Source organism: Notamacropus eugenii, chromosome 5, assembly GCF_028372415.1.
Source record: "Notamacropus eugenii isolate mMacEug1 chromosome 5, mMacEug1.pri_v2, whole genome shotgun sequence".
Classification (NCBI taxonomy): domain Eukaryota; kingdom Metazoa; phylum Chordata; class Mammalia; order Diprotodontia; family Macropodidae; genus Notamacropus; species Notamacropus eugenii.
The window spans coordinates 414,737,199-414,764,291 of record NC_092876.1 but is presented as its reverse complement, the minus strand read 5'-3'; the positions used below and the strand labels follow the sequence as shown (position 1 = coordinate 414,764,291).

Below are 27,093 nucleotides of genomic sequence, written 5' to 3'. Positions count from 1 at the left end.
TAAGAGTGGATAGATGGCTATCCATCATCCTTTGTTCTTGCCATATCACCATCCTATCTTCTCTATCAATACTACCCTTCTTGAGAGTTACTGTTTCTGTGTTGCAGCCTGCTCACACCTAACACGTGTCTGCCCGCTGCCTTCTGTATGGTACCTATCTTTTTATGTTTGTCAGAGGCAGTGGTATTTACAAATCTTTTTGCTATTTGTTTGAAGTTAAATTTAACAGAAAAACAGATGAAGGAACATAAAGGAAATGCATTTTATTTTATTGGTTTGCTATTAATGCTCAGTTTTACTTTGTTGAAAGCCAAGAATTTTATACTGTATTTCTTATAACATTTTTATAATAATTACATTTGTTATAAAATTTAAAATAATTTCAAGGTAAGCTATTAATAATACTTCCACCTAGAGTCAGAAAGAAAAACTTGTTTTAATCATAAATCTAACTCCACGTTGAAGTAATGAAATAAACTCAGGTTACTTTAAAATAAACTCTTTATTTTGCTCTCTTCTACTAGACAAATTAGTTAGAACTACAGAACATTTCTCTTTCTGTCCCTCCATCCACCCCACCCCCAAGACTTTCAAAAGCAATACAAAATCATGTATAAATGTTACTCTGAATTTCATTTGTTGTCACCAGTTTCTTCAGTATCTCTGTACCATGGGAAACATTCTGGAAAGAGAAAAAGTTAAGAATAAAATTATATATCATAATTTGATAAACTTTCTTCTCTCTGGTAGTGTTTCAACTGCCTACCAGCTGTGGATATTTTTTCATTTAGTTTTTCATAATGAATAAAAATCTATTTTTTTCCTCTCTCATCATGATTGGGGAAAAAAAAAGGATTCTTGTAATGACTAAGTACAGCCAAACAAAACAAATCCCCACATTTAGCAAATGAGTTAACAATTGTGCTAACAACTGAGATAAAGGAGGCTAATATAAATTTCTAAGGATAGGAATATTATGGTTTAAATACCATTAAACAAATAATACTCCCAATCTCTTTAAATGATACTGATCAAGAATCAATCTTTAATGCCATTTTATAGCTAACTACGGACCTCTCTCTCTCAAGCAACCTGATGAATCAGTGGATCAGATATAAAAGTACCCAACAAAAGAAAACAATCAGCAAATAAGAAAACTTTTTAAGATAGCCAAGTTTACCTTATTCAAATAAATCATGGGATGGAAAAATTAAAAAGAAATAAAAAAGAAATACAAACACAAAGTGCAGTTAAAAAAAATTCTAGCAGTTGTCTTAAAACACAATAGAGAAGACTTGGAGTCAGGAAGATCCAAGTTTGAATTTTGCTGTAAGATGCTTGCAAGTAATCCTGGACAAATCACTTAACTTTTCTTAGCCTCTGTTTCCTCATCTGCATTGGCCTTCACAGCACACTGCTATAATTCCATTCTAGTTGCCTTGCTTTGAGAAGCCAAATCAATGAACCTTGATTAGTAAGCATTAAAGAATTAGTTCAGGTATGTCATCACTGTTTCCAGACAACCAAGCAGCTGATATGAAAATGGGCCAGCCAGAGGGTGAGCCAGTGGTGGAGAGTAAGGAGTGAGTGAGTCTGGGCTTTCTCAAAATTTGGAAGGTGCAGATGGGACTTCAAGGTTCATTGACCCAGCTTCAAGGTCAAGTCATCGCAGGCCTCTGGTAGTGATGTGTATGTGGAAAGCTTAGAAGAGGGAAGGCGCCTTGAAAACTAATCAAATGGTTGATCTAGGCGAGGCCCTTCTTCCCAAGGCAAGGAAAATTCTTCCTCTCCATTCCAATGATTCTGAAACTCTGGCTGTAAAAATCCTGCTCTTAGCTCCCCACTGCTTATTCCTTTGCTCCTTCTCAACCTCCTAGGTTCCTCTTAAGATCCACCCACCCCATTTAACCATGCTCTCTTGAATACATATTCCATAGCTAACAAACTTGCTTTCTTCTTAAACCTTCTCTCTTTGATTTCATTTGGGTATATACCCAACAATGGTATAAAACTAGGTAAAAAATGTTTAACAACTTTTTATGTACAATTCTAAATTGCTTTACAGAATGGTCGTGCCCATTCACAGGTGCATCAATACGCCTTCTTTTCTTACAGCACCTTATATCTCTAACATTTATCACTTTCCTTTCTGCCCTCTTTGCCCCCCTGATGAGGCAGAATATAAAACATACTTTAATTTCAATTTCTCTGGTTAGTAGCAATTTGGAGCAATTTTTCCATATGGCAAGAAACAAACAATTTTAAAAATTGTAACAACTATAATTAATACAATGATGAGAAGAACAATGATGAAACATGCTATTCATAAAAGAGAAGTGAAAGGTTCAGGGTCAGGTATGAAGCATATATATTTTTGTGTACAGTCACTGGGGAATTCTTTTGCTGGACTATTTGTTACAAAAAATGTGATATTTTTTGTCTTATTCTCAGTGGAACAGGAGGGTGGATAGAAGAAAAAATAGATGTTTTAAAAGATATAGATGGGATGCTATAGATGTGAAGGGTTACATGAACTTTCAGAGAGGTTGCTGTAAGTTTTACATGACTGCTTTATTTTGTTTCAACAGAGCTCTCATGAAGAGGGAATAATATGTAAAATAACACAAAAACAAAAACATCAATAAAACTAAAACTAAAAATAGCAACTGAAAACAGGTAGATCCAAAAAAATGAAACAGCTACTTGGAACACCTTAGTTGTATTAGAGCTCTAGAAAAACATAAGAGAACTTCTGGTTCTGGCCTAGCAAAGGAAAGCTTCATGTAATGCATTATCTCTGACCTAATGGAAGAAAAAGTGAGTCACTTTGTTCAGCAAGATGGTAGTGGTTGTTTTCTACATTCCACTCCAACCTACCAATTTCAAAATATGTGCCAAATTTGGAAAAATTAGAACAGGAAATATAAGCCAGAAACATTTAACAAAGTCAAAATCTCATGAAATAATATTCAGTAACTGAAACACTTAAGAGCTCCCACTCAGTCTTTCTACACCTAAACCCATGAAGTACAACCCACACAAATGATCTTACAGGCTTGTGCTTCAGGATTTTGGCAGCTAAGGCCCCTACCCAGGATCCCTACTGCAGCAACTTGGTCTGAGCATCCTTCTTCCTTCCCTTAGCCAAAAATAGCAGCAGGACAGAGAATCTTCCCAGCACCTGAAGAATGTAGCTAGCGTAAGAAGGAAGGGGAGAGAGGAGATGACAGTACTTCAGAGCCACCTAGAGGAGAAGCAGTGAGGGAAAGGGCACTAAAACTGAGAAGGGGGTCAGTCTTTTTCCTAAAGAGTTTATGCTGGGTAGGAAGTCCACCAACTTGTGGACATTGAAGATACCTAGTTTCTTTATATCAGTTCTTTCTCTGGGGGGTAGACAGTATTATTCATCATGAGTCCTTTGGGACTATCATAGATCACTGCATGGCTGAAAACAGCTAAGTCATTCACTGTTCCTTGTCCTACAAGATTGCTGTTCTGTGTACAATGTCCTCCTGGTTCTGCTCATTTCACTTTGTATCAGTTCATCTAAGTCTTTCCATATTTTTCTGAAATCATCCTGCTTGTCATTTTTTGTAGCACAATAATATTCCACTACAATCATATACCACAACTTGTTCAGCTGTTCCCCAACTGATAGGCATTCCCTCAATTTCCACTTCTTTGCCACCATAAAAAGTATAAGTATTTTTGTACATACAGGTTCTTCCTTTTCTCTCTCTGTCTCTCGCTCTGGGAGAAATACCCAGCAGTGGAAGCAGGGCCCTTTGGTAATAGCTCCAAACTGCTTGGTAGAAAGGCTGGATGAGTTCACAACTCCACAACATTGAGGGTTCCAGTTTTCCCACTTCCCTTCTAGCATCGATCATTTTTCTTTTTTGTCATATTAGCCACTGTTATAGATGTGAGGTGGTACCTCAGTACTGTTTTCACAATTTGCATTTTTCTAATCTATAGGGATTTAGAGTATTCTTTCATGAGTATAGCTAGTTTTGATTTCCCCATCTAAAACTGCTTGTTCATATCCTTTGATCATTTATCAACCGGGGAATGACTTGTATTTTTGCAAATTTGAGTCTATTCTCTGTATATCTGAGAAATGAGGCTTTTACAAGAGATACCTGATATAAAAAAAATTTTCTGTTTCTGCTTTCCTTCATTGCACTGTTTTGTTTGTGGAAAGCCTTTATAATTTTATATAATCAAAATTATCAATTTTTTGACATGGCTTGTGTGGGAATTTATTATTCTGTACTATGTGTAAATGTATTGAGGGATCTGTTTTCTTTTTTAAAAAAAATCTGTTTAATGGGGAAGGGTTAGATTAATTTTGAAAATGCTTGCTACTTTAAAACTAGCCAAATTTTTTTTTAAAAAGAAATGAGGACAGGACAAAATAAATTTAACACTGCTTGGAAAAGTTTCCAGAAAAGAATGTTACTTAAGATGTTGGAAGAATGAAAAAATATAAAAAGACACTCCTAATGTACTTCCTTCATGGAAGGAACATGTTTTCAGACTTTTTCAACGTATCAAAAAATATTGTTACATGGGACAGCTCTCTAGGAGGGTAAGTAGAATTTGAGGTAAGCATGATGATTTAAGAAACTGAAGACATCAATAAAAATTTATTAAAAACAAAAAAAGAAATAAAAAGCAATATTATACCATAATAAATGGTGACTACGACATTCAGAAAAACATGAAAAACTTAAATGAAGTAATACAGAACGAAATAAAGCAAAACCAGGAACACCATATACAAAGTGATTTTGACGATGTAAACAAACAGAACAAAACAGAACAAAAGAAATTGTAGGGGCTTGGGTCCCATATGTTTGAAGAGACTGGGAGGCTAATGGGATACAATGCTGTATGTTATCAATGCTTTGGTGAACTGTCTTATTTATTTTTCTTAATTTTAGCTTCTAGGAAGAGTCACTGAGTAGGGGACAGGGTAAGAGTATATTTGCAAATAAATGAGACATAAAAATCATAAGGCATCAGCAAAACTTTATAAGACAAAAAGCAAGGGAGTAAAGCTCCACTGGATAGGTTACCCTTCAAATACTTAAAGGGCACTGATAGAAAAGTCAACTAAAGGGAAAGGAAAAGAGCTAAGTCTTTCTTACCCTAAGCATCCAGCCAGATTATAGCAGGTAAAACAATAGAATAATCCATTTGAGGAAAATGGAGAAAGATAACAGTAATAAACTTCAGAAACAGTTACTCAATCCTAATCCTCTTTTAACTTCCTCTTCAGAGAAACGTAACAACATTTCCTAGTTTGATATAACATAAGATTCCCTTATCTTGGTCGTTCACATATTGCTTGTTTTATTCCCTTTATGTGTGCCCTGTTCATGTGGGACCATATATTACGTTAATTATAGGAACATAGACTCAGCATCTGAAGGAACCTCATTTGGCACCCTGTCCTACCAATTCCCTCCTAGATGATGAAACTAAGTCCCAGAGACGTTAAGTGACTTGTCCAAGGTCACAGAGGTAAGGAAGTAGCAAAGCTGGGATTTGAACTCAGGTCCTTTGACTCTAACTCTAGCATGCTTTCAGCTGTACCATGCTGCCTCTTTCTTCTTTGCTTTCAAAAGTAGGAAAGAGTCAAAGCACAGGCCCATACACATTACATGCTTTTTGATGAAGACAAGATTAGCTGCGTACACTATTGGCTGCTGAGCTGATTTTTAAAAGTGTGTTTTTAGAAGATTATACTGGATTAAGAAAATAGTCAATAGTCAAACAAACATTGTGGAGTAAGTTACTTTTAACACAAGTAAACTAGAAAGTGCACGTCAGAAGAAAGAGAGAGCGTGCCTGTGGACTAACTGTCCATTACACACACACACACACACACACACACACACACACACACACGCCCATTGATATGTGTATGTGTGTGTTAAACTGATATTAAGAAAAATAAGCCTCAATTGATAAATGGTCAAAGGATATGAACAGGCAATTTTCAGAGGAAGAAATTAAAGCTATCTATAATCATATGAAAAAATGCTCTAAATCACTATTGGTTAGAGAGATGCAAATCAAAACAACTCTGAGGTACCACATCACACCTATAAGATTGGCAAACATGACAGAACAAGAAAATGATAAATGCTGGAGAGGATGTGGGAAAGTTGGAACACTAATTCATTGTTGGTGGAGCTGCGAGCGCATCCAACCATTCTGGAGAGCAATTTGGAACTATGCCCAAAGGGCTACAAAAATGTGCATACCCTTTGACCCAGCAATATCGCTACTAGGACTATATCCCCAAGAGATCATAAAAATGGGAAAGGGTCCCACATGTACAAAAATATTTATAGCAGCACTCTATGTAGTTGCCAAAAACTGGAAGTCAAGGGGATGTCCATCAATTGGGGAATGGCTGAATAAATTATGGTATATGAATGTAATGGAGTACTATTGTGCCATAAGAAATGATGAACAAGAAAACTTCAGAGAGGCCTGGAAGGACTTATATGACCTGATGCTGAGTGAAAGGAGCAGAACCAGGAGAACTTTATGCACAGCAACAACCACAGTGTGTGAGAGTTTTTTCTGGTAGACTTAGATTTTTGTAATAACACAAGAACTTCTTACCAAAAAAAAAAAAAAAAAAAAATCCCAATGGAGGATCTCAAGGCAAAATGCCTGCCACACTCAGAGAGAGAAATATGGAAGTCACTCACATATTGTAGCAGATCATGTTTGTGTATGTGTATGTGTTTGTGTATCATGTTCTGATTTGTTATGCGATTTCTTTCATTTATCTTAGTCTGACTACATAGCATGACTATAGTGAAAATATACTCAATAGGAAAGTATATGTAGAATCTATACAGAATTGTATGCAGTCGTGGGGAGGGAGGGGGGGAGTGGGGGGTAGGTGGGGGGGATAAAATCACAATTGTATGGCAGTGACTGTTAAACATTACAAAATAAAAAAAAATAAAAAAAAAAAAAGAAAAGAAAAATAAGATGCACAGAAAAATATAGAAAGAATAAATTAAAATATTTGGAAGAGGAAGATTTTCTTTAACAATGAAGTGACTTAACTTGGCTGCTTGCGTTTAATAGCAGACTGAAATAATATTAAGATACATTTTTATCAAATAAACAAGCAAATAACTTACCTTAACTAATCCTTTCAGGCTTGTTGAACCAAGTATTGGTCTGAAAGCTTCAACTGTAACTAGGTCTAGTTTCATTATATCAGTATAACACAGGTATAGAATTGCTGGAATTTTCCACACCTGACAGTAACTCAGAACTAAGAGCAAACAACAAGAATGAAAAAGAATGAAATTAAAAAAGTCAATTAAAAGTAAACTTTATAGATATTAAAGGCAAGTCAGTGAAATATCAGCTACTTCTGTGGTATCTATATACCACAACTGAAATAATTTCAGTTTACTTGAGAAGACATACCTTCCCCCTCAGCACATTTATCTTCTTCAGTTTCTTTGTGGAAATAAGTATTAAAAGTAGGTTACATTTCCATGGCCTTCACTGACTGACGGCTAATACAAACACAGTGGCAAGAAGAAGCTACTAAAAATTTTTATGCTCTGTAAAATAATTATATGAGTAGATGACTTTTAAGATCCTCTTTTAAAAATTCTGTTCATTAACAATTAATTACTTCAACTACAGATTTAAATGACAGCTTCAGTGAATAGCAATGGTGATTATTTGCTACAGTAAAATTCTGACATAATTACCAACAGTTATGATGTAATATGGGGGCAGTAGGTGGCATAGTGGATAGAGTACTGGACCTGCAGTCAAGGAAGACTCATCTTCCTGAGTTCATATCTGGCCTCAGGCACTTACTAGCTGTGTGATCCTGGGGCAAGTCACTTAACCCTGTTTGCCTCAATTTCCTCATATGTAAAATGAGCTGGAGAAGGAAATGGCAAAACCAGTCCTGAATCTTTGCCAAGAAAACCCCAAAATGGGGTCATGAGGAGTTGGACATGATTGAAAACAACTCAACAACAACAAATAAGGTACTCTAAAATTCAAAGCTAAAACCAAAATTCAACACCTGACAGCAACTAATAAGCTAATTAAAACATATCAACCTCACCAGCATAGGTGCTAGCAGACAAATATTTCACAAAAACTGTAACTAGCACCATTTTAGTAGTCTTTAGAGGTTATCGAAATTCAAATTGTTATCATGACTTAAAAGCCAATACATGTCAAGTCTCTACTGTGCATAGTAAATCAAAAGAACATAATATGACTCTAGAAATTTAAGAAACATTAAGCCTGAAACAATTTTTATCCATTAAAAAACTGTTTAAGTAAAGAAAACAGGCTACTTTATTCAAAATATAAAAATTAAATACTTTACTCAAAATAACAAATTAAAAAATTAGCCAATAACCACTTTTTTAAAGTATTTCCATGAATTCCAGGTCAGGGGATTAAAAAGAACAAAAATGAAGCAGTCTTTCCCTCAAAGAGCATGTTATATTTTATTAGGGAAAAACATGTATAGGCAACTAAATAAAAGACACAAAATATTTTTTGGGAAAGGAAGCACTAGTAATTGAAAGTATCAGGAAAAGCTAAGATGTAGAGATGAGTAAATTTTACTATCATAAAGCTTGCTTTTGTCAAATCTAAATTCTCAGAAGTGAATATCACAGATAATTTTATCCTAACTAGACCATAAGATCAGTTTGCATATAAGATACTAAGATTTAATAATCAATAACTTTCCATTACTCAATATACCTCAAGAGATCACAAACAGCAGAACATTCCTGGGCTATTAAACCAGAAATAACAAGAAAAAACATTAAGAATTGTACTTAAAAATCACCTGCTGCAGGAAGATCATGTACGATATTTGGCTGTTCTAAGAGCGTACAGCAGGCAGCGTCTTGGAAACTCTGTGTTTTTAGGGCTTTCAGGAAGGGAGAAGGAAGGTTGGAACTGGATTCTGGAGTTTTATAGTCAGTCACATGACGAGATGTAAGAATAGTTATCTGTAAATTTCTCTTCGGGGAAGAACCAAAAACCTGGCATAGAAAATTAATTTTAGTAATACAAGCATAACTATAATATTTTGTCACAAAACTGAGAAATGTATTTATTATGTACCTGGTTGTATGTGCTATGTTTGTTTACATACCAATATGTTTCTTCTCTTTCACTATAAAAAGTACGGTTCTTGTTGTGTATTAATTTTCTTTTTCTTAAAGATAATACAACCTATTAGAGGCCTGTACTTTTGGTACTATCATTTTGGACATGTCATTTAACTACCCTGGGCATCTCAATTATTCCATCTGGAAGATGAGTGAGTTCAAACAAGTGATTTCTACAGACTCTTAAATTTCTAACATTCTTTGACACAGATCACAAAGCACATAGCTATTTGCAAATTATGATTAAAATTAATATCAAATTTAAGGATTTTAAAAATTATTATACAAATGATTTGCAAATACTAATATCTTTATCCTATCACAGTCTTGCAATAAAAACAAAAGTACAATTAACACAAAAATACTTTCAGCAAGCTCTCAATTAGGAAATCCAACACTACTCCTGTAGGTAATTCTCCCTACTATCTTATGATATGTAACAGAAATCCAATTATTTTAGAATTATTGGTCTTGTTTTCATAATGAAAGATCATAAACTCTTTAAGGCCAGAGACCATGGCGTATATTTCTTTATTTCCACTGGCCCTGGCATAATGCTGAGCAAACAGAAGATGTGTAAAAAATGTGTGTGTGTGTGTGTGTGTGTGTGTGTGTGTGTATACATATATTATTTTTCCTATAATTTTACCTTTTCAAGCCACTGATACTGTTGATCTTCAGCAACATAGCAACTGCACTGGCACACGAGAACCTAAGCAAATTCAAAGTATTTTGTCAAGCCATTTATTTATATCATGTGATCTTATGAACATATGACTACAACACACCCAGTTGCCAAATATATGTACACCTTTTATATTTGTTCTCAAGTATGCTATTGGGATTATTTTTTTTTTTGCTTTAAATGAACATTAAGGAATCAAGAAAAAATCAACAGAGGTATACACTTTAAATTCCAAATTATGACCGATGCCAAAACAACATGCACTGTTCAGCTGCAATGGCAACTAAAACAAGCTAATGATGCCTGCTGCAGATGGCCTCACTGTAGAAACAAAGCTCTCGATATGCCTGTGCACTGATTAACCATATCCCCTCACCCTTTCCCCTGCAAAGGATGCTGACTGATTGTTACATTCTGTTTCTTATATTGTCAACCCTTGTTTATTATCAATGTTAGTGGAGGAATGAAATCTGTAATATGAATGAAACTAGAGCTAACATCAGTTACTGGGGAGTAAAAAAATTGGTGCATTTGGAGTGAGAGGACCTAGGTTTAAATTCCAACTCTGCCACTGGACAAGCCTGGCAAGTCACATCACTTGTCTAGACTAGATTATCTCTTTGTCCCTTGCAGGCATAAAGCTATAATCCTATGATTAAGGTTCATCTTCAAAATGGCTTCAGACATCACTAGCTACGAGATCCTGGACAAGTCACTTAACCTCTGCCACAGTGTCCTCATTTATAAGATGGAAATAATAACAGCAGCTTCCTCCCAGGTTGTTGTGAGAATCAAATGACACAACAAATGTAAAGTGCTCAGCATATAGAAAGTAATATATAATTATTATCATCATCAAAAATGTACCAGAAATGTTAACTAAAGACAGCGGATTCAGTCGTCACAGGATCCTTGTCTTGATCCCCCTAAGGTCCAACAATGAAATGACCCAAAGCAGAACAGGGGAGGAAAAACAAGAAGCATCTTGAAATTGGATGATTCATCAAATGGATCCGGAATCTCAACAATTTGGGAGCTCATGACAAAGACAAGGATAGGAACCAAAAGATGGTTGTCCATCCCATGAGATGAGTTTTCATGTCTTCCATCTTCTTCACTTTTCCCTTATTCTGAGACAGTAGCAGAGCTGCTGCTCTGGCTGTCCACCTGTCATTCCTTTTGCCCCAGCCCACAAGAAGCTCATTTTCTCTATCATATAAATCCTTGCTAGCATCTTATACTCTTACTGTTCTTGTAATTCCTCATCAGTTCTATGTTGCGGCCTCCTCACACCCCCCAAACACCTCTGTTCTCCAGGTGATGTTAATTTTATTTGGAGATTTGTTCTCGATGTTTTACCACCACATTAGACACTGGCATGATGCTGTAATTTTAGAGAAAAGACTTTGCTTTCATGGGTAGTATGGAGTCAAAAAAGGACCTCTGCAGGAGCCCAAAGGTAATTCAATAGAATCCTTCCTATTTTAATCCTTTGAGTCATTACATATCTTTTCCAGGAGACTATGTAACATACTGGGGCTTTATGCAATTAGCACAATGTCATCTACGTCTGATGCAACGGGAGGCTGCATTCACAAAGATTCTCTTCGACTAGGACTCTGCACTAGACTCTTCTACTTCAACAAACACCTCTGTCAAACATCCGTTCTCCTGTTTTTTTTTTTACCTTGCCTAATGTTTATGACCAGAAGTTCACTGATTAAGGTTATTCCTATTGTTGTTTTTTTTTAATTGAATTATTTTATTTGTTTTCAGTGTTTGACAATCACTTCCATATATCTTAGATTTTTTTCCACTCCCTTCCCCTCATTCCCCTCTCCTTCCCCACTCCCTCCCTGAAAGGGCATACAATCTTGTATCGGTTCTACATGTACATTCCTATTAAATGCATGTTGCATAGAAGAATTAAAATGAATGGGAGAAACCACAAAATAAAACAAAACATAATACAAAAGACAATGGTCTTTCTATCTGTGATCCAATTCCATAGTTCTTTCTCTGGATGTGGAAGGCATTTTGCTTTAAGAGACCTTTGGGAATTATTCAAGTCCTTGCATTTCAATGAAGTCCTAAGTCTACCAGAAAAACTCCTCACACACTGTGATTGTTGCTGTGTTGCTGTTACCATTTTCAAGGAATCCTGAATGATTCTGACGTATGTGTGCATGGGAGGCACCCATGATCCTGAATGATTCTGACGTATGTGTGCATGGGAGGCACCCATGATCCTGAATGATTCTGACGTATGTGTGCATGGGAGGCACCCATGATCCTGAATGATTCTGACGTATGTGTGCATGGGAGGCACCCATAATCCTGAATGATTCTGACGTATGTGTGCATGGGAGGCACCCATGATCCTGAATGATTCTGACGTACGTGTGCATGGGAGGCACCCATAATCCTGAACGATTCTGACGTATGTGTGCATGGGAGGCATCCATGATCCTGAATGATTCTGATGTACGTGTGCATGGGAGGCACCCATGATCCTGAATGATTCTGATGTATGTGTGCATGGGAGGCACCCATGATCCTGAATGATTCTGATGTATGTGTGCATGGGAGGCACCCATGATCCTGAACGATTCTGACGTATGTGTGCATGGGAGGCATCCATGATCCTGAATGATTCTGATGTGTACGTGTGCATGGGAGGCATCCATGATCCTGAATGATTCTGATGTGTACGTGTGCATGGGAGGCATCCATGATCCTGAGTTGCCTGATATAAAAAATGAACGACAACCAAAAACCTTATCTTATGATAAATTACAATCTTGGTATGCACATATACACGTTCAGAATCCAAACATATGAAGTGTAAACTCTACTACTAGATGTGGGACTATTAGTAAGTTACTAAATATCTCTGAATTTCAGTTTCCTTATTGGTTAGAAAACAAAAAATGCTAAGCTAGATTTCTTATACAAACTCAGTCTATGCTTCTATTAAACTGCACCTAAATTTTCATTTCAACACATCTCACTTACTGTAGGGTCTGACTTTAGACGGTAGAATACACAAAAAGCATCTGTTGGGGAAAGATTTGTTGTATCTGTTGTTCTGCACCATTCATTCCATAGCTTAGTAGATCCAATTTCTTCCCAAGTTTTGGAATTCAGAACAAATGAAGACAAAAATGCTAGGAAGAAAAAAGTTAACATACATTACTACTTTTAACAACTTTGTTGTATTTTACTATACTATGAAAATGATTTTTAAATATTTGAATGATTTATTTAGTATAAGAGAAATATATGAAAAATAGGATTAAACACTGGAAACAGCAATAGACTTGGTGAACGTTGCCCTAATTACAGAATGCCATGATTTCAAAGGAATCCAAACTGCAGGCACTCCAAAACACAATAGAAAGACACACGGCAGACGTAAGGAGGGGTAACATTAGCAAACAAAAACTCTGTGAACAAAGGGAAAAAGGAAAGGAAATGAGTCAGTCTAACATGCAGAACAAGGTACCACACATGGATAGCCTAATGAAGAAATTCTTGACGTAACACTGCTTCAGCTTTGGTATTCATACCTCACTTATAATTGGTCATTCATTAATAAAGGAGGACCACCAGGACCACCACCACCACCACCACCCATCATCAAAGACAAAACAACAAAAAAAAAACAATTTTCCCCACAGCCTCCCTTCAAAATCCTACTTATTTCTTCATTTGCTCCAAGTTATTTTGCTTGGTTTCAACTCTACCATCACCATCATGCTCTCATTCTGGAGACCCTACGTCCCCCTCTCATTTCAGTTTCCTTTTGTGTACTGTCTTCTCCTATTAGACTGTAAGCTCCTTAACAAAAAAGACTTCTTTCTTTTTCTAATCCATAACCTCAGCATTTAGCATAGGACCTGGCATGCTACTGGAACTAATAAATTCAGGGGGTTCTGTGAACTTGGAAAGAAAAAAATTATCCTTATTTTCATTAACCTCTAATTTAAATTTAGTATTTCCTTCAATTATTTAACCAAGAAAAGCCTATTTTACCAGATTGCCAAAGGGATCCATGGTAAAAAAAGCTTAAGGAACCCTGGCCTAATGGATGCATCTTTAGCTAATGAGAAATTAAGAAACACAAGGAAAATCTCCAGCATGTAGAGAGTGAATTCTTATCAGAAGATTTATGGAAAGGACAGAGTTGAGAAATACACATACTGACAAAGTAATGGGATGTGTAATGATAGAAAAAGAACTTCTATGTATGAGATGGAGAATAAAATAAAAATGTTATTATGAATGCACAGTAATTTTCTACACACATGCATATATATTTTTTAATTTTCAAAATACCTAATTTCTTGCACTTTCACTTACCTACTGCATTATGTCCTATGGCCATTATAAACTTTGAACATGGATACTGCTCTAGCAGGGGAATTTCCAAACATACTTTTGTCTGCGTCCGAAGGACCTCTATTTCTCTGTTAATAAGAAAGAAGTGATACTAAGGCAGCTTTATCATTTTCAACAAATAGTATGCCATAATAAAAGCAACATTTACACAGCACATTCACAAAGGACTTTCCTCACAACACTGGTTAAGAAGGCACAATAACTAACATTGTCCCCATAATATACACAGCTTGAAGCTCTGCGGGGCTATGTGCCTTGCTCACAGGGACAAAGCTGGCAAAGCATTCGGGACAGTAATTAAACCAGATATCACCTAACCTTTTGCATTATACAAGGCAACTAAAAACCAACAGAATAAGAACAATAAAAACCTCCCAACTGAACACCAAAAAAGGGACCTCTGAAAACCAAAGAGATTAAGAAAACTGAAAATTTAAAAAACAGCAACAATAAGCTAATAAATTTAAAAAAGCTAGGAGCTTTTTTGGGGAGGGGGGACAATAAAGTAAACCACTGGCTAATTTGATTTTTGTAAAAAGTAAGCAAACCAAATTATCAGTATCAAAAAATCAAGAAGGTGAATTCAAAAACAATAAAGTGCAAATAAATGCATGTTGCCCAACTATGTGTCAATAAAATTGACAATCTAAGTTAAACAGATGAATATTTATTTACAAAAACATAATTTTCTCAGAAGAGGGAAACAAAGAGAACAGAAAAGAGCATACTTAAATATTAAATAACCATATTTTAGAAAAAGAAACCAAACATGTCATAAATGAGATCCCTACAGAAACCAAAAACACTGCAGGACCAGACAGATTACAAATAAATTTGAACAAATATTTAAGGAATAACAAATTCCAATATCACACAAACTATTTGGAAAAAAAACAGGTGAGTTCTACAAAATTTCCTATCACAATTATGGTCTTGAGACTAAACCAGGGAAAATCAAGAGAAAGAATACCATACATATTTTTCCCCTAGTGCCTCAGTTTCCTCATCTGTAAAATGAGCTGGAGAAGGAAATGGCAAACCACCCAGTACTTTTGCCTAGAAAACTACAAAAAGGTCATGAAGAAGATAGGTCATAATTGAAAATCTAAACAAACAATAAAAAGATAAAAAGAGGCAGTTTTCCGAGGAAGGAATGGAAGCTATGACCTGCCATATTAAAAAATTATCTATATCAATAATAACTGGAGAAATAGAAAGCAAAACACCTTCAAGGAATCACCTCATCCTCATCGAACTGGTTAAGATGACTAAAAGGAAAATGGCAAATGCCGGTGTGGGACAAGCACACCATGGTGGAGCATGAGCTTCTTTAACCACTTTGGAGAATAATTCGGCACTAAAAGGTTATTTCCCAAAGATATCAAGTAGGAAATACATACAAAATTATTTCTAGCAGCTCTTCTCGTGGGGCCAAATAATTGGAAACTGATGGAATGCTCATCAATTGGGGAATGGCTGGACAAGTTATGGTATATGAACATGACTGAATACTTCAATGCTCTAAGAAGTGATCAAGGGGATGGTTTCAGACTTATGCGAAGTGAAGTGAACAGAACCTGGAGAATGCTGTACACAGTTATAATAATGTAAAGATAATCACCTTAGAAAGATTTTGTAACTCTGATCAACAAAACAGTTAACTCACCACAATTCCAACAGAGTCACGATGAAACATGCTATCCACCTCCAGATACGGAAGTTATGGACATATAGATTGAAGCAAGCATTTTTTTCTTTTCCTTGCCTTTTTTTGGGAGGTGAACTGAGAGGGCGAGGGGAGGACATGGCTAATTCTATGCTTGTCCTGCCTATGTATTTGAAATCCATTTTGGTTTTCTTGCCTTCTCCTGGTGGTGGTGGGGAGGGGGGGGTAAGGTGTTTGTCCTTTAACAAAATTAATTTTAAAAAACAGTTTCAAAAAAGGATATGAGAAAAGATGATTTCAGAGAATCCTACATAAAGTGAGAAACAGAACATTTAACAAAGAAAATAGCATCATAAAAAAAATTCTTTTGAAAGACTTAAGAACTCTCATCATGGCTACACCAAACAAAACTCCAGAGGACATATAATGAAGCATGATACCCATTTCCTAACAGAGAAGTAATGGATATAAGCTATATAGACATACATACATTTCTGAACACAGCCCCTGTGGATTTTTCTTGATTTAGGATTATTTGTAATTTTATTTTTCCTTTCTCTCAGTTAAATGGTGGTGATGGTACTGATAGTGGTAGACAATTAATTACTATAAATTCAGAGAATGGCATGGATAATAAATACTTAAAGAAAATCCAAGTCAAAGGAGTAGTAAAATTACAGATCTTAATTTAATTTTAAAAAATATGGAAGTTAATGAACTAGATAGGATTTTAGAAAATTTAGAAATCACAGATCTCTGGAGATAAAAGTATACATATTTTTTAGCATTGCACAGTATTTTCATAAAACTAAAAACAAATGCAGAAAAGGAGAAATATAAAGTACATCCTTTATTGACTAAAAGGCATTACAAATTATATTCAATAAAAGTCCACTGAAGAAAGGATTAAAAATAAATTGGAGATGAAATAACCTAATCCTAACAAATCACAGAAATAATGGAAAATTCCATTAAGACAGTGACAGAAAATAACAAAATATGGAGTATATAGCCACAGCAGTCCTTAGAGGAAAATTTACTTCTAAACAGTCATGACCAAAAGAGAGAAAGAGATCAATAAATAGAGCATGCAACTACAAAAAATATTAAAAATAAAAATGGAAAATAAACTCGAGTTTAACAAAATTTAAAGTGAAATAATTCCAGAGAATTAATAAATATAACTAGGACTAGTTGGTTTTATGGGGGTGGGTTAGCGAGGATGGTAGCCAAACAATAAAATACATAAATCATGACCAAATCTAATTTTTAAAAGTTTTGAAAACCAAATAATTTAATAAAAAGGAGTATTCAGAAAAAGAATATTAGAAATTATTTTGTCTTGTTATTTACCAATAAAGCCAACAACTTAAGTGAAATGAAGGAAAATTTATGCAAATCTAAAATTTCCAGATTAACAAAGTAAGAAATAGAGAATTTAAAATCCAGTCCTAGAAATTTATATTCAAAGAGTCCCCAAAGGAAAAGACTCCAGGATCAGATTAATTACCAAATTACTTCTATCAAACATTTAAAGAACGGTTAATTCTGATATTACACAAACTGGGGAAAAAATGAAAAAGAAGGCATCCTATCAAATTCTTCTATGATACAAATATGGTCCTGATACCTAACACAGGAAGATCCAAACCAAAGAAAGAAAATTATATAACACAGAGCTTTCCTCACTAAAGAAAATATAACTAGATCAAAATCTAGCATTTTATCTAATATGGAGAAGCTAGATGCCTTTCAAGTAAGATAAGGGGTAAAGTAATGATGTCCATATTAACACTGTTCTTTGCAATATTGTTAAAATGTTAGCTATGACGGTAAGATAAGCAAAAGAAATTAAGAGAGAAACAAAAAGGATTTTTTCCCCAGATGATAATAATGGTTTAGAGCGGTGATGTCAAACTCAAAAAGAAACAGCGCCTGACAGGATGCATACGGACTTAGAAAACCACAAATTAACATTATCTATGTTGTACTGTGTTTTTATTTTGTTAAATATTTCCCAATTATATTTTAATCTGGGTTAGGGCTCCAAATGAATTTGACATTTAGAACACTTTACAGTCAACTTCACTGAAACAATAACCAGCAACATTATAGGCTACAAAATAACAACACACAAATCATCATTTCTGTGTATTACCAACAAAACCTGGTGAGAAGAATAACTACAGAATGTTAAAAATGTTAGGGAATCTACTTATCAAGACATTCTAGAACTATATAAATACAACCACAGAACACTTTTTTAGAGAAGTAAAGACCTAAGTAATTAGAGAACTAATTGTTCATGGCAAGCTAATATGATAAAAACAATACTGACTAAATAATTTTATTTATCCAGGTTTATTCCAATCAAACTACCAAAAGGATTACTTCATAGAGCACAAAAAAGAGAATAATGAAATTCAACAGGAAAAAAAGGTCAAAGAATTTTAAGAGAAAGAATAGGGAAAAAAAAGGTTAAGAAGAGTGCTTATCAGTACCAGATCTCTACTGCCACAAAGCAGTAACCATTAAAACAATCTGGTACAAGTTGTTTTTTTTTTTTTAAAGAGATGTTGATCAGCAGAACATATTAATGCACAAGATCCAGGAGAAGTGAATACCACAAACTAATATCCTAAGAACCCCAACTAGTATGGTGAAGGACTCACTATCTGACAAAAAACTGCTGGGAAATATGGAAGGTAGTCTGGTAGAAGGTAGTCTGTACCTTAGGTACAAACCAACACATCACACTATATATAAAAATAAACTTCAAAGGACACATTACTTAGATATAAAAGGTTATAGCATGAACAACCAAAAAAAAGGATTACAGAAGAAATTACCTTTGAGATTCACCCATCTCCTGAGAGAGAACTGATGAACTCCGAATGCAGATTAAAGATACTTTTTTCTACTTTCTTTATGTTTTCAGCTTTTTACCACTGTTGTGTTTTAAGTATGGCTAATATAGAATTATATTTTGCATGAAGAAAAAACCAAGCATGAGATAGAAACCATGATTTGACACTGATGAACAAAATTGAACTAAGCCATTCGAATGACCTCAAATAAACAATTTGGTTCTTTTTAGCACACACAAAAAATATATATCCCTTTTCCAACTACATAGCTTAGTGAGGCTGGATTTTCCTCATATATTTCAATGAAAGCAACATATTGCAACAGGTTGGACACAGCAGCAGCTGAAAATCCAGATTTCAAAATAAAAAAGAGAAAGAAAAAGTGAAATAATGACACTCTCCTCACATTTTGTTTTGGAAAAGTTATTTTTCATAAAAATGTGTTACTTTAACATGTAATGGGTTTGTTATTGTTTGATAAATATTTATCAGTTTTATTTCTAATAAGGAAAAAAGTGTATGTGCATACATATATACACATATGTATGTATGTATGTATGTATGTATGTATGTATGTATGTATTTCCCCTACAAAGAAAAGCTTTTTGGGGTCCTTAATAATTTTTGAATGTAAGGGGATTCTAAGATCAAAAACTACTGTCTTCAAAAGTTATGTGGATCAATGAGACTTTAAATAATTTGCGCAGAGTAAAAAAAAAAAATGGTTGTGGCTGTAGAGGCAATGGAGATGGCAAAGCCAAGAGAGTAAAGGCAGAGATGCTCCTGAGTTCTCCTAAAATGACAACTCAAAACAAATTCTGGAGGGGCAGAACCAAAAAACGGATGGGGTGAAACATTTTGCAGCCCAAGACAACTTGGAAGGTTGGCAGGAAAGGTCTGTTTCACTGGGGTGAGAGTGGAGTGCAGTCCAGCAACCCAGCAGCATGTGGCTGCAGGGGAGCAGGGACCCCAGTCACAGTTTCAGGGCAGAGAAGAACACTTGCCCACAGACCCATAGCACAGGCCAGAAGAGTACTGACCACATCACATATTCTTTCATTCAGCAACACTACTACTAGTACTATGTCCCAAAGAGATAAAAAACAGGGGAAAGGGCTTATTTGTACAAATATATTTATAGCAGTTCTTTTTTTTTTTTGGTGGCAAAGAACTGAAAACTGAGAAGTCCATCAATTGGAGAATGGTTGAACAATGATTTTAAAGGAATGACTGTAATTACAATGATTGTAAAGGAATATTATTGTGCTATAAGAAATGAAAAGTAGGATGATTAGAAAACCTTGAAAGACTTGTACAAAATGATGCCATATGAAGTGAGCAGAACCAGGAGAACATTGTACGCACTAACAGCAATATTGTACAATGATCAACTATGAATAATTTAGCTATTCTCAGCAAGACAATCACCCAAGACAATTCCAAAGGACATGTGATGAAAAATATTATCCACATCCAGAGAAAGAACTGATGGGAGTCTCAATGCAGATCAAAGCATATGATTTTTCACTTTATTTGGTGGTTTGTGGTTTTTTGTGTGTTTGTTTTTTGTTTTGATTTGTGTCTTCTTTTACGAGCATCCATGTTTTTTATAGCATGTTTTCAGCCATGTTGACAAATGCTTTCAATGAGAATGAATACAGCATCAAGGTCAACTACTGTACTGATGATAAGTTCTTCAATTTGAAAAGGCTACAAGCTAAGACCAAAATGGAGGGAGTGTTGGTGCATGATTTTCTGTTTGCAGATGATTGTGCACTCAATGCAGCCTCTGAAGCTGAGATGCAACAAAGTATGGTTCAGTTCTCTGCTGCCTGTAATAATTTGGGCCTAATAATTAAATTCAGGTGTTCCATCAGCCACCACCACACCATCTGTACATGGAACCATCAGTTACAACAAATGGAGAAGTTCTGAATGCTGTGGATAAGTTCATTTGCCTTGGTAGTGTACTTTCCAGGGATGTACACATTGACAATGAGGTTGATGCATGCATTGCCAGGGCTAGTGTTTGGAAGACTCCAAAGAACAGTTTGAGAGAGAAGACGTATTAGACTGACTACTAAACTGAAGGTCTACAGAGCCACTGTGTTGACCTCATTGTGTATGCCTGTGAAACATGGACAGTCTACCAGTGCCATGCCAGGAAACTGAATCACTTCTACTTGAACTGTCTTAGGAAGATTCTGAGGATCACCTGGCAGGATAAGGTACCAGACACTGAAAGTCCTTGCTTAAGCTGAACTGCCAAGTATTCAAACTATGCTTCAGAGAGTGCAACTCCAACGGGCTGGCCACGTTGTTAGAATGCACAATGTATGCTTGCCAAAATGACTATTTTATGGAGAACTTGCATGAGGCAGGCAATCACATGGTGGCCAGAAGAAGGGATACAAGGGCACTCTCAAAGTCTTTCTCAAGAACTTTGGATTTGACTGTGCAACATGGGAGACACTGGCACAGGACCGCCCACTTCAGAAAGGGTGCTGTGCTCTTTGAGCAAAGCAGAATTGAGAGAGCACAAAGTAAAGTAGGATGCACAAATTTGGGATATTCACATGGACTATCTGTGCCCAACCTGAAGTAGAGCATTCCAAGCTCGTATTGGTCTGATCAGCCAGTCAGACACACTGAAATTTCACTTTATCATGGTGATATCATTTTGGTCCTCTCTGAAGACAAAGGACAACAACCAACCAACCAATATGGAAACAGGTTTTGAATGACTGCACCTATATCAAATTACTGTCTCAGGGAAAGGGGAAGAAGTATGGGAGGGAGAAAATCTGGAACTCAAAATTCTAAAAGAAAGAATGTTAAAATTTCCACATGTAATTGGGAAAAAATGAAATATTAAAAATAAAAACCCCCCCAAAATAAAGTTACTATTCCCTATAATCAAAACTGATTGCAAATATTCATCTATTAAAGCTGATCTGTAATAAAATTTTACATACTTAAATCTCTGAAAATATCATTTTACAGATAGGTACTGACAAAATACTGCAATTAATGTTTATAATTTTAATTGAATATATTTATTACTTAGAAGGCATTTTAGAATTCTACTACATTCTAATTTCTAATTGAAGGTTAGATGGAAGCTTCTTAATTTCACAGTTAAATGGATTTTGAAACATGGAAACTTCTTTTGCACTTGATCAAGGTCCAAAACATCCTTCTAGAACTACAGCTTGAACTTGGAAAATTTATCTGTTGACAATTTATGTGGGAATGGAAAATCTATTTTGTTTTAACTTTTGATAGCACTAAGACATGTATAAAACAACATGACAATTTGTAATTCAAATAACATTAAGTGAATTAAGATTATTACAGTTTAAGTTTCTCACACAGATACTGTTTCGCCTGTAATTTTACACTAAATTCAATAAGAACCATCGTCTATAGCAAAAGCTAACTTCCAAAGTTATTCAGTATTTGATAGTAATGATTGAGAGTAGTTTTTGTTCAATCTTAGTCCTTTTTATCCTTCCTTTCTAGATCTGACATAATGGGTATGCATTAGTACTAAAAATAAATAAATGAATTAAGTGTCAAGGCACAGAATGTATCTGGCATTTGAAACACAAGTTATAAATGATGATGAGATTTGAGGTGAAACTAGCAGCAGTGTGAAATGGCAGCGCTGCAACCAAACTCTGGTCACGTAAGCTGTGACCTATATATGTGGTCTTAACTTAGATATAGGTCTGTCTCAACTACTCAGCTCTGTAGCATATGTTGATCTTAATCTGGGCTTACTGGTAATGAAATCTAGGGGCAACAGTTTTCCAATGATACCTTGGACAACTATGATTTGAAGGGGCTAACATCTGAGAGATTCCAGAACTGCCTTGATTATATCAATGATTTCTACCTGGAAGGGGGAGCTAGGAAGTGGAGGAGAATCCATGCCTGTCCTACAATAAGATGTAGGACCTACATGGACAAAAGAGAGCTGTAGAGCAAATGCCAAAACAGTCAGCGAAAAGGCACAATCAGGATATGAGTGTCATATGCGAAGAAAAGCAAATATGCCAGCATAGCTAGAACAGAGCCTTTATAAGAATATTGGAAAGGAGAGAGTGTCAAGTTGTAAAGGGCTTTAAAAGTCAAACAGTATTTTATATTTGATCTCGGAGGTAATACAAAGCGATTGATGTTTACTTCCATTCAGACATCTTCAAGGCAAAGAAATAAATGAGACAACTCTCAGATGAGGCAGCTGAAAAGGCTGAACTGTGATAAAAGGAGCTCACTGGCCCTGGTACACAAGACAGTAAGGAATTCAGGATAATGGCTACTGGTGTTATCAGTCTTCTATAAGGATGGTGACCTGAACTGCACAGAAAAAAGCAGGGAGTCTCAATATAGACAGTAGTACACAGAGCCGCCCCTTTCCTGTAATATAATGTTTTAAGTTCATATGACTTGGTAGCCTCATTTGCTCCACAGAATACAAAGGCTGGCTGGGGAGGGGAGGGGGGGGAAGAGCTGAAAACAGTTCTTAAAACTGCAGTATGTGAAATTATTTTATTTATTTATTTATTTTAATGTTCTACAATCACTACCAAAAGGCTTATATTTCTCCCCCCCCCCCGCCTACCCCACACCACCCCCTCCCTCCCCAAGACACCATACAATTCTATATATGATCTACATATACCTTTCTATTGAATACGTTTTCATTATAGTAATGCCGTATAGGCAAACTAAAATAAAAGGAAGAAATCATATAACAAATCAAAACACAATACACACACACACACACACACACACACACACACACACACACACACACACGATCTGCTACATTCTGCAAATGAATTCCATAGTTCTTTCTCTGAGTGTGGAAGGTGTTTTGCCTTAGAAAACCATTGGGAATTATTATTATTATTATTTTTTTAAGTTCTTGCGTTATTTCGATGTTCCAAGTCTACCACAAAAAACTCGCACACTGTGGTTGTTGCTGTGCACAAAGTTCTCCTGGTTCTGCTCCTTTCGCTCAGCATCAGTTCATATAAGTCTTTCCAGGCCTCTCTGAAGTTTTCCTGTTCATCATTTCTTATAGCACAATAGTATTCCATTGCATTCACATACCACAGCTTGTTCAGCCATTCCCCAACTGATGGGCATCCCCTTGATTTCCAGTTTTTGGCCACTACAAAGAGAGCTGCTATAAATATTTTTGTACATGTGGGACCCTTTTCCCACTTTTATGATCTCTTGGGGATTGTGAAATTATTTTTAAAACTATTTTGATAACTGTATTTCCTTTGTAATTCTATGCATTTATTTCACCCATTTACACACAGTATTCTGAGCAGGAGTTCATAGGCTTCACCGACCTGCCAAAATGATCCATGATACAACAATGTTTAAGAATCTCCACCTTAAAATAGAAAAAAAGGAGTCAATTCAGATGAGTTTAGAAGCTACAAAAAAGGAAGGAACTCCGATGGGATTCAGTCTGGGAGCTGTTCTGGATCAGAGAGTTTCCTGCTTTTACTCTTTCTACCTTCCAATATATCCAGTCACATACACGGGCAAAAACCTAACAAATCTGATAACATCACTCCTCTGATCAAAAATCTCCAATAGCTTCCTGCTGGCTGTGAAGCTCAAACTCCTTAGTTTGGCACTTAGAGGTTCTGTACAATTTAACTGCCCCCTTTCCAAATTACTCACGCCCTGCCCTCCCCCCCAATTCAAGCCCAACTGAGGCAGAAATTTCCCCCAGCAACCCTCACCAAGTACTTTGCTCTACACCTAACACATCCAAGATACTACGTGCAGAAAGGACTTGCACAGTACCTGGCATATAGCAGGCCCACATAAATGCTTATTCCTTTCCCGTTATAGATGTTTGAGTTTGTGACATCCTCATAAGTCTGTAAACTGAGAGCAAAGGTCTGTATTTATCAAGTTCTGAACATGCTCTAACCCTAGCACATCATTCTTCACACAGTAAGTGCTTAATGTTTGTTGCATGGTTAAAGTTTAAGAAGTCAACTTTAATTCCTTTTTCATTTCTCATAAATTCTTTTTTTTATAGTGAGATTAAAAACCAACAGACATTTCAATATACAGCGGTCAAGAAATCAGACTCTTAAAAAACAGAACTTGTCACAATGTTTCCTTTGAAAAGAGATACATTACATCTAACAATGTAGCAAGCAAATTCCTCTATCCATGTATTTGCTTTCTTCTTAACATTTTAAAAAAATGTTTTATCGATAATCTTTTCTGGGCATTTTTATCTATCAGTTCCCAATAATCCTTTTTTTATGTCTCTCCTCATACTTTGGACACATCCCTGGCTGTGAATATCTTTTAAATGTGGCAGCAAAGCTGGAAAAAGACATCAGATATGATCTAACAGGGCTGTGTACCTAATAACGTCTCGTTATGGACCCCCTAATTCTACTGGCACAGGTGAAGTCTGTAGGATCTGAGTTCAAATCCACCCGCAGACACTTAGCTCACCTGTAAAATACAGACACTACCTTCTCAGGGTTCACCTGAGGGCAAAACGGGTTATTTGCAAAGCTGTCTGCAAACCTCAAGGACTGAGATTTAAGAACGTCTCAAGGAATCTTTTTTTTTTTTTTATCCTTAAGGCAAAAAATAGAGTCAGAAAGAAAATGTTTATTTCCGAGTGGGGTTACAATAAAACGTTTGCATCTCAGGGGCCTGGCTCTTCTGGGGTTAAAGCGAACCCCGTGAATCACAGCACCCCGACCCTGTCCGGGGAGGTTTCAGGGCAAAGACGCCGGAGAGGTTTGCCCCTTCCTTCTCGGGTGGATTAAGGCACACAGAGGTGAAGTGGCTTGAAAACACGCGCAGCCCACGCGTGCGCACAAGCGCACGCACAGACACGCGCAGCGGCACCCGCCAGCTCTGTACCAACGCCGCGCACCCCAGGGGTTCTTGGCCCTGGCAGGGTTTCCCACCTGTCCCCCCGCTTCTCCCACCGCCGGCATCCCCCGAGGGAAATCCCCGCCCGGGCGCACGTGGAGGCCCCGCGCTCGCGGGCTCCGGGGGGGCCCAAGGGGGCCTCACCTCTTCCTCTCGAGCTCGCGCCGGACTTCTCTGTCCTCGAGGTTATCGGGCGTCCAGGGCTCCTCCTCCTCCTCCTCTTCCTCCTCAGTCACCGCTCGGGACCGCACCTTCACCACCTCCCCGAAGAAGGTGGCCGCCATCTCGCCCGCTGCCCTCCGGCACCCCGCCCCCCCACGCAAAAAGCTCAAGCCACGCCCCGCCGTGCGCGGAGACCAGGGAGCGCTAACCTCGGCATCGCCAAGACTCCTCCCCCAGCGACGCCGAGAGACTCCGGCTCGAGAAGCTGAAGCGCTGCCCCGCCCAGGCTGGGCCGTCGCGCGAACTGCGCAGGCGCGCGCAGGCGCCCCTCCCTCCCAGCCCGGAAGAGCTTTGCCTCGGCCCGCCTCTTCTAGACCTGTCCTTCCCGGCTGCTCCTGAGTCAGTTACCACATTGTAGCGTATAAGCTGCCGAGTGCACGTGCGGCCTGATATTGAATTACCTCGAAGGGTCCTGCGCCCCCTGCCCCAGCACCCTCCTGGTCTGGAAGGCAGAATGCGGTTTTTTAATTTAGTATTTCATTTCTTCCCCAGTTACGTATAAAAACAACTTTTTTAAACATTTGTTTCTTCTTTAAATTTTGAGGTCCAAATTCTCTTTCTCCTCTCCCACTTCATTTGACCCAGGTTATCCATGTGTGGTCACGCAGAACACATTTCCGTGTTATTCATGCTGCGAACGAAAACAGACAAAAAAGAAGTAGTCTTTGACCTGCGTTCAGACTCCATCCGTTCTTTCTCTGGAGGTGGAGAGCAGTTTTCATCATACGCCCTTCAGAATTGCCTTGGGTCATTCACAGTGGATATAATATATGCTGTTATATGTAATAATATATAATAATGCTGTTAATGTATATATGTTATATATAAATATATATAATATATAATAATGCTGTTAGTGTATATATATGTATGTGTATATATATATGCATATATATATATATACACATACATATATACTGTGTTCTCCTGGGTCTGCTCGTTTCACTTTGCATCAGTTCATAGTCAGTGGTTCATGAGTTGTATCAGTTCCAGGCTTTTCTAAGAGCATCCCGCTCGTCATTTTTTTTTATAGCACAATACTATTCCATTGCAATTATATACAATAACTTGTTCAGCCATTCCTCGATTGATTACTTTCCTTCAATTTCCAAT

At 36.7% G+C, this 27,093-nt stretch overlaps 1 protein-coding gene across 2 annotated transcripts; it reads right to left on the bottom strand.

Annotated features, from left to right (window-relative positions):
- Positions 1–483: 483 nt before the first annotated feature.
- Positions 484–26,201, bottom strand: PSMG1 (proteasome assembly chaperone 1). 2 transcript variants are annotated; one of them, XM_072614812.1, is made up of 8 exons: positions 25,903–26,179; positions 24,189–24,232; positions 14,248–14,354; positions 12,901–13,052; positions 9,850–9,912; positions 8,873–9,071; positions 7,173–7,309; positions 484–682 (listed from the first exon to the last, which is right to left on the bottom strand). In XM_072614812.1, exons 2-8 carry the CDS (start codon positions 24,203–24,205, stop codon positions 608–610), a joined length of 750 nt encoding a protein of 249 aa, XP_072470913.1. In that variant the 5' UTR covers positions 24,206–24,232; positions 25,903–26,179; the 3' UTR covers positions 484–607. The 2 variants fall into 2 exon arrangements, with proteins under 2 accessions (XP_072470913.1, XP_072470914.1); XM_072614813.1 differs by lacking the exon at positions 24,189–24,232 and having other exon boundaries at positions 25,903–26,201.
- Between the last annotated feature and the right edge of the window lie 892 nt (positions 26,202–27,093).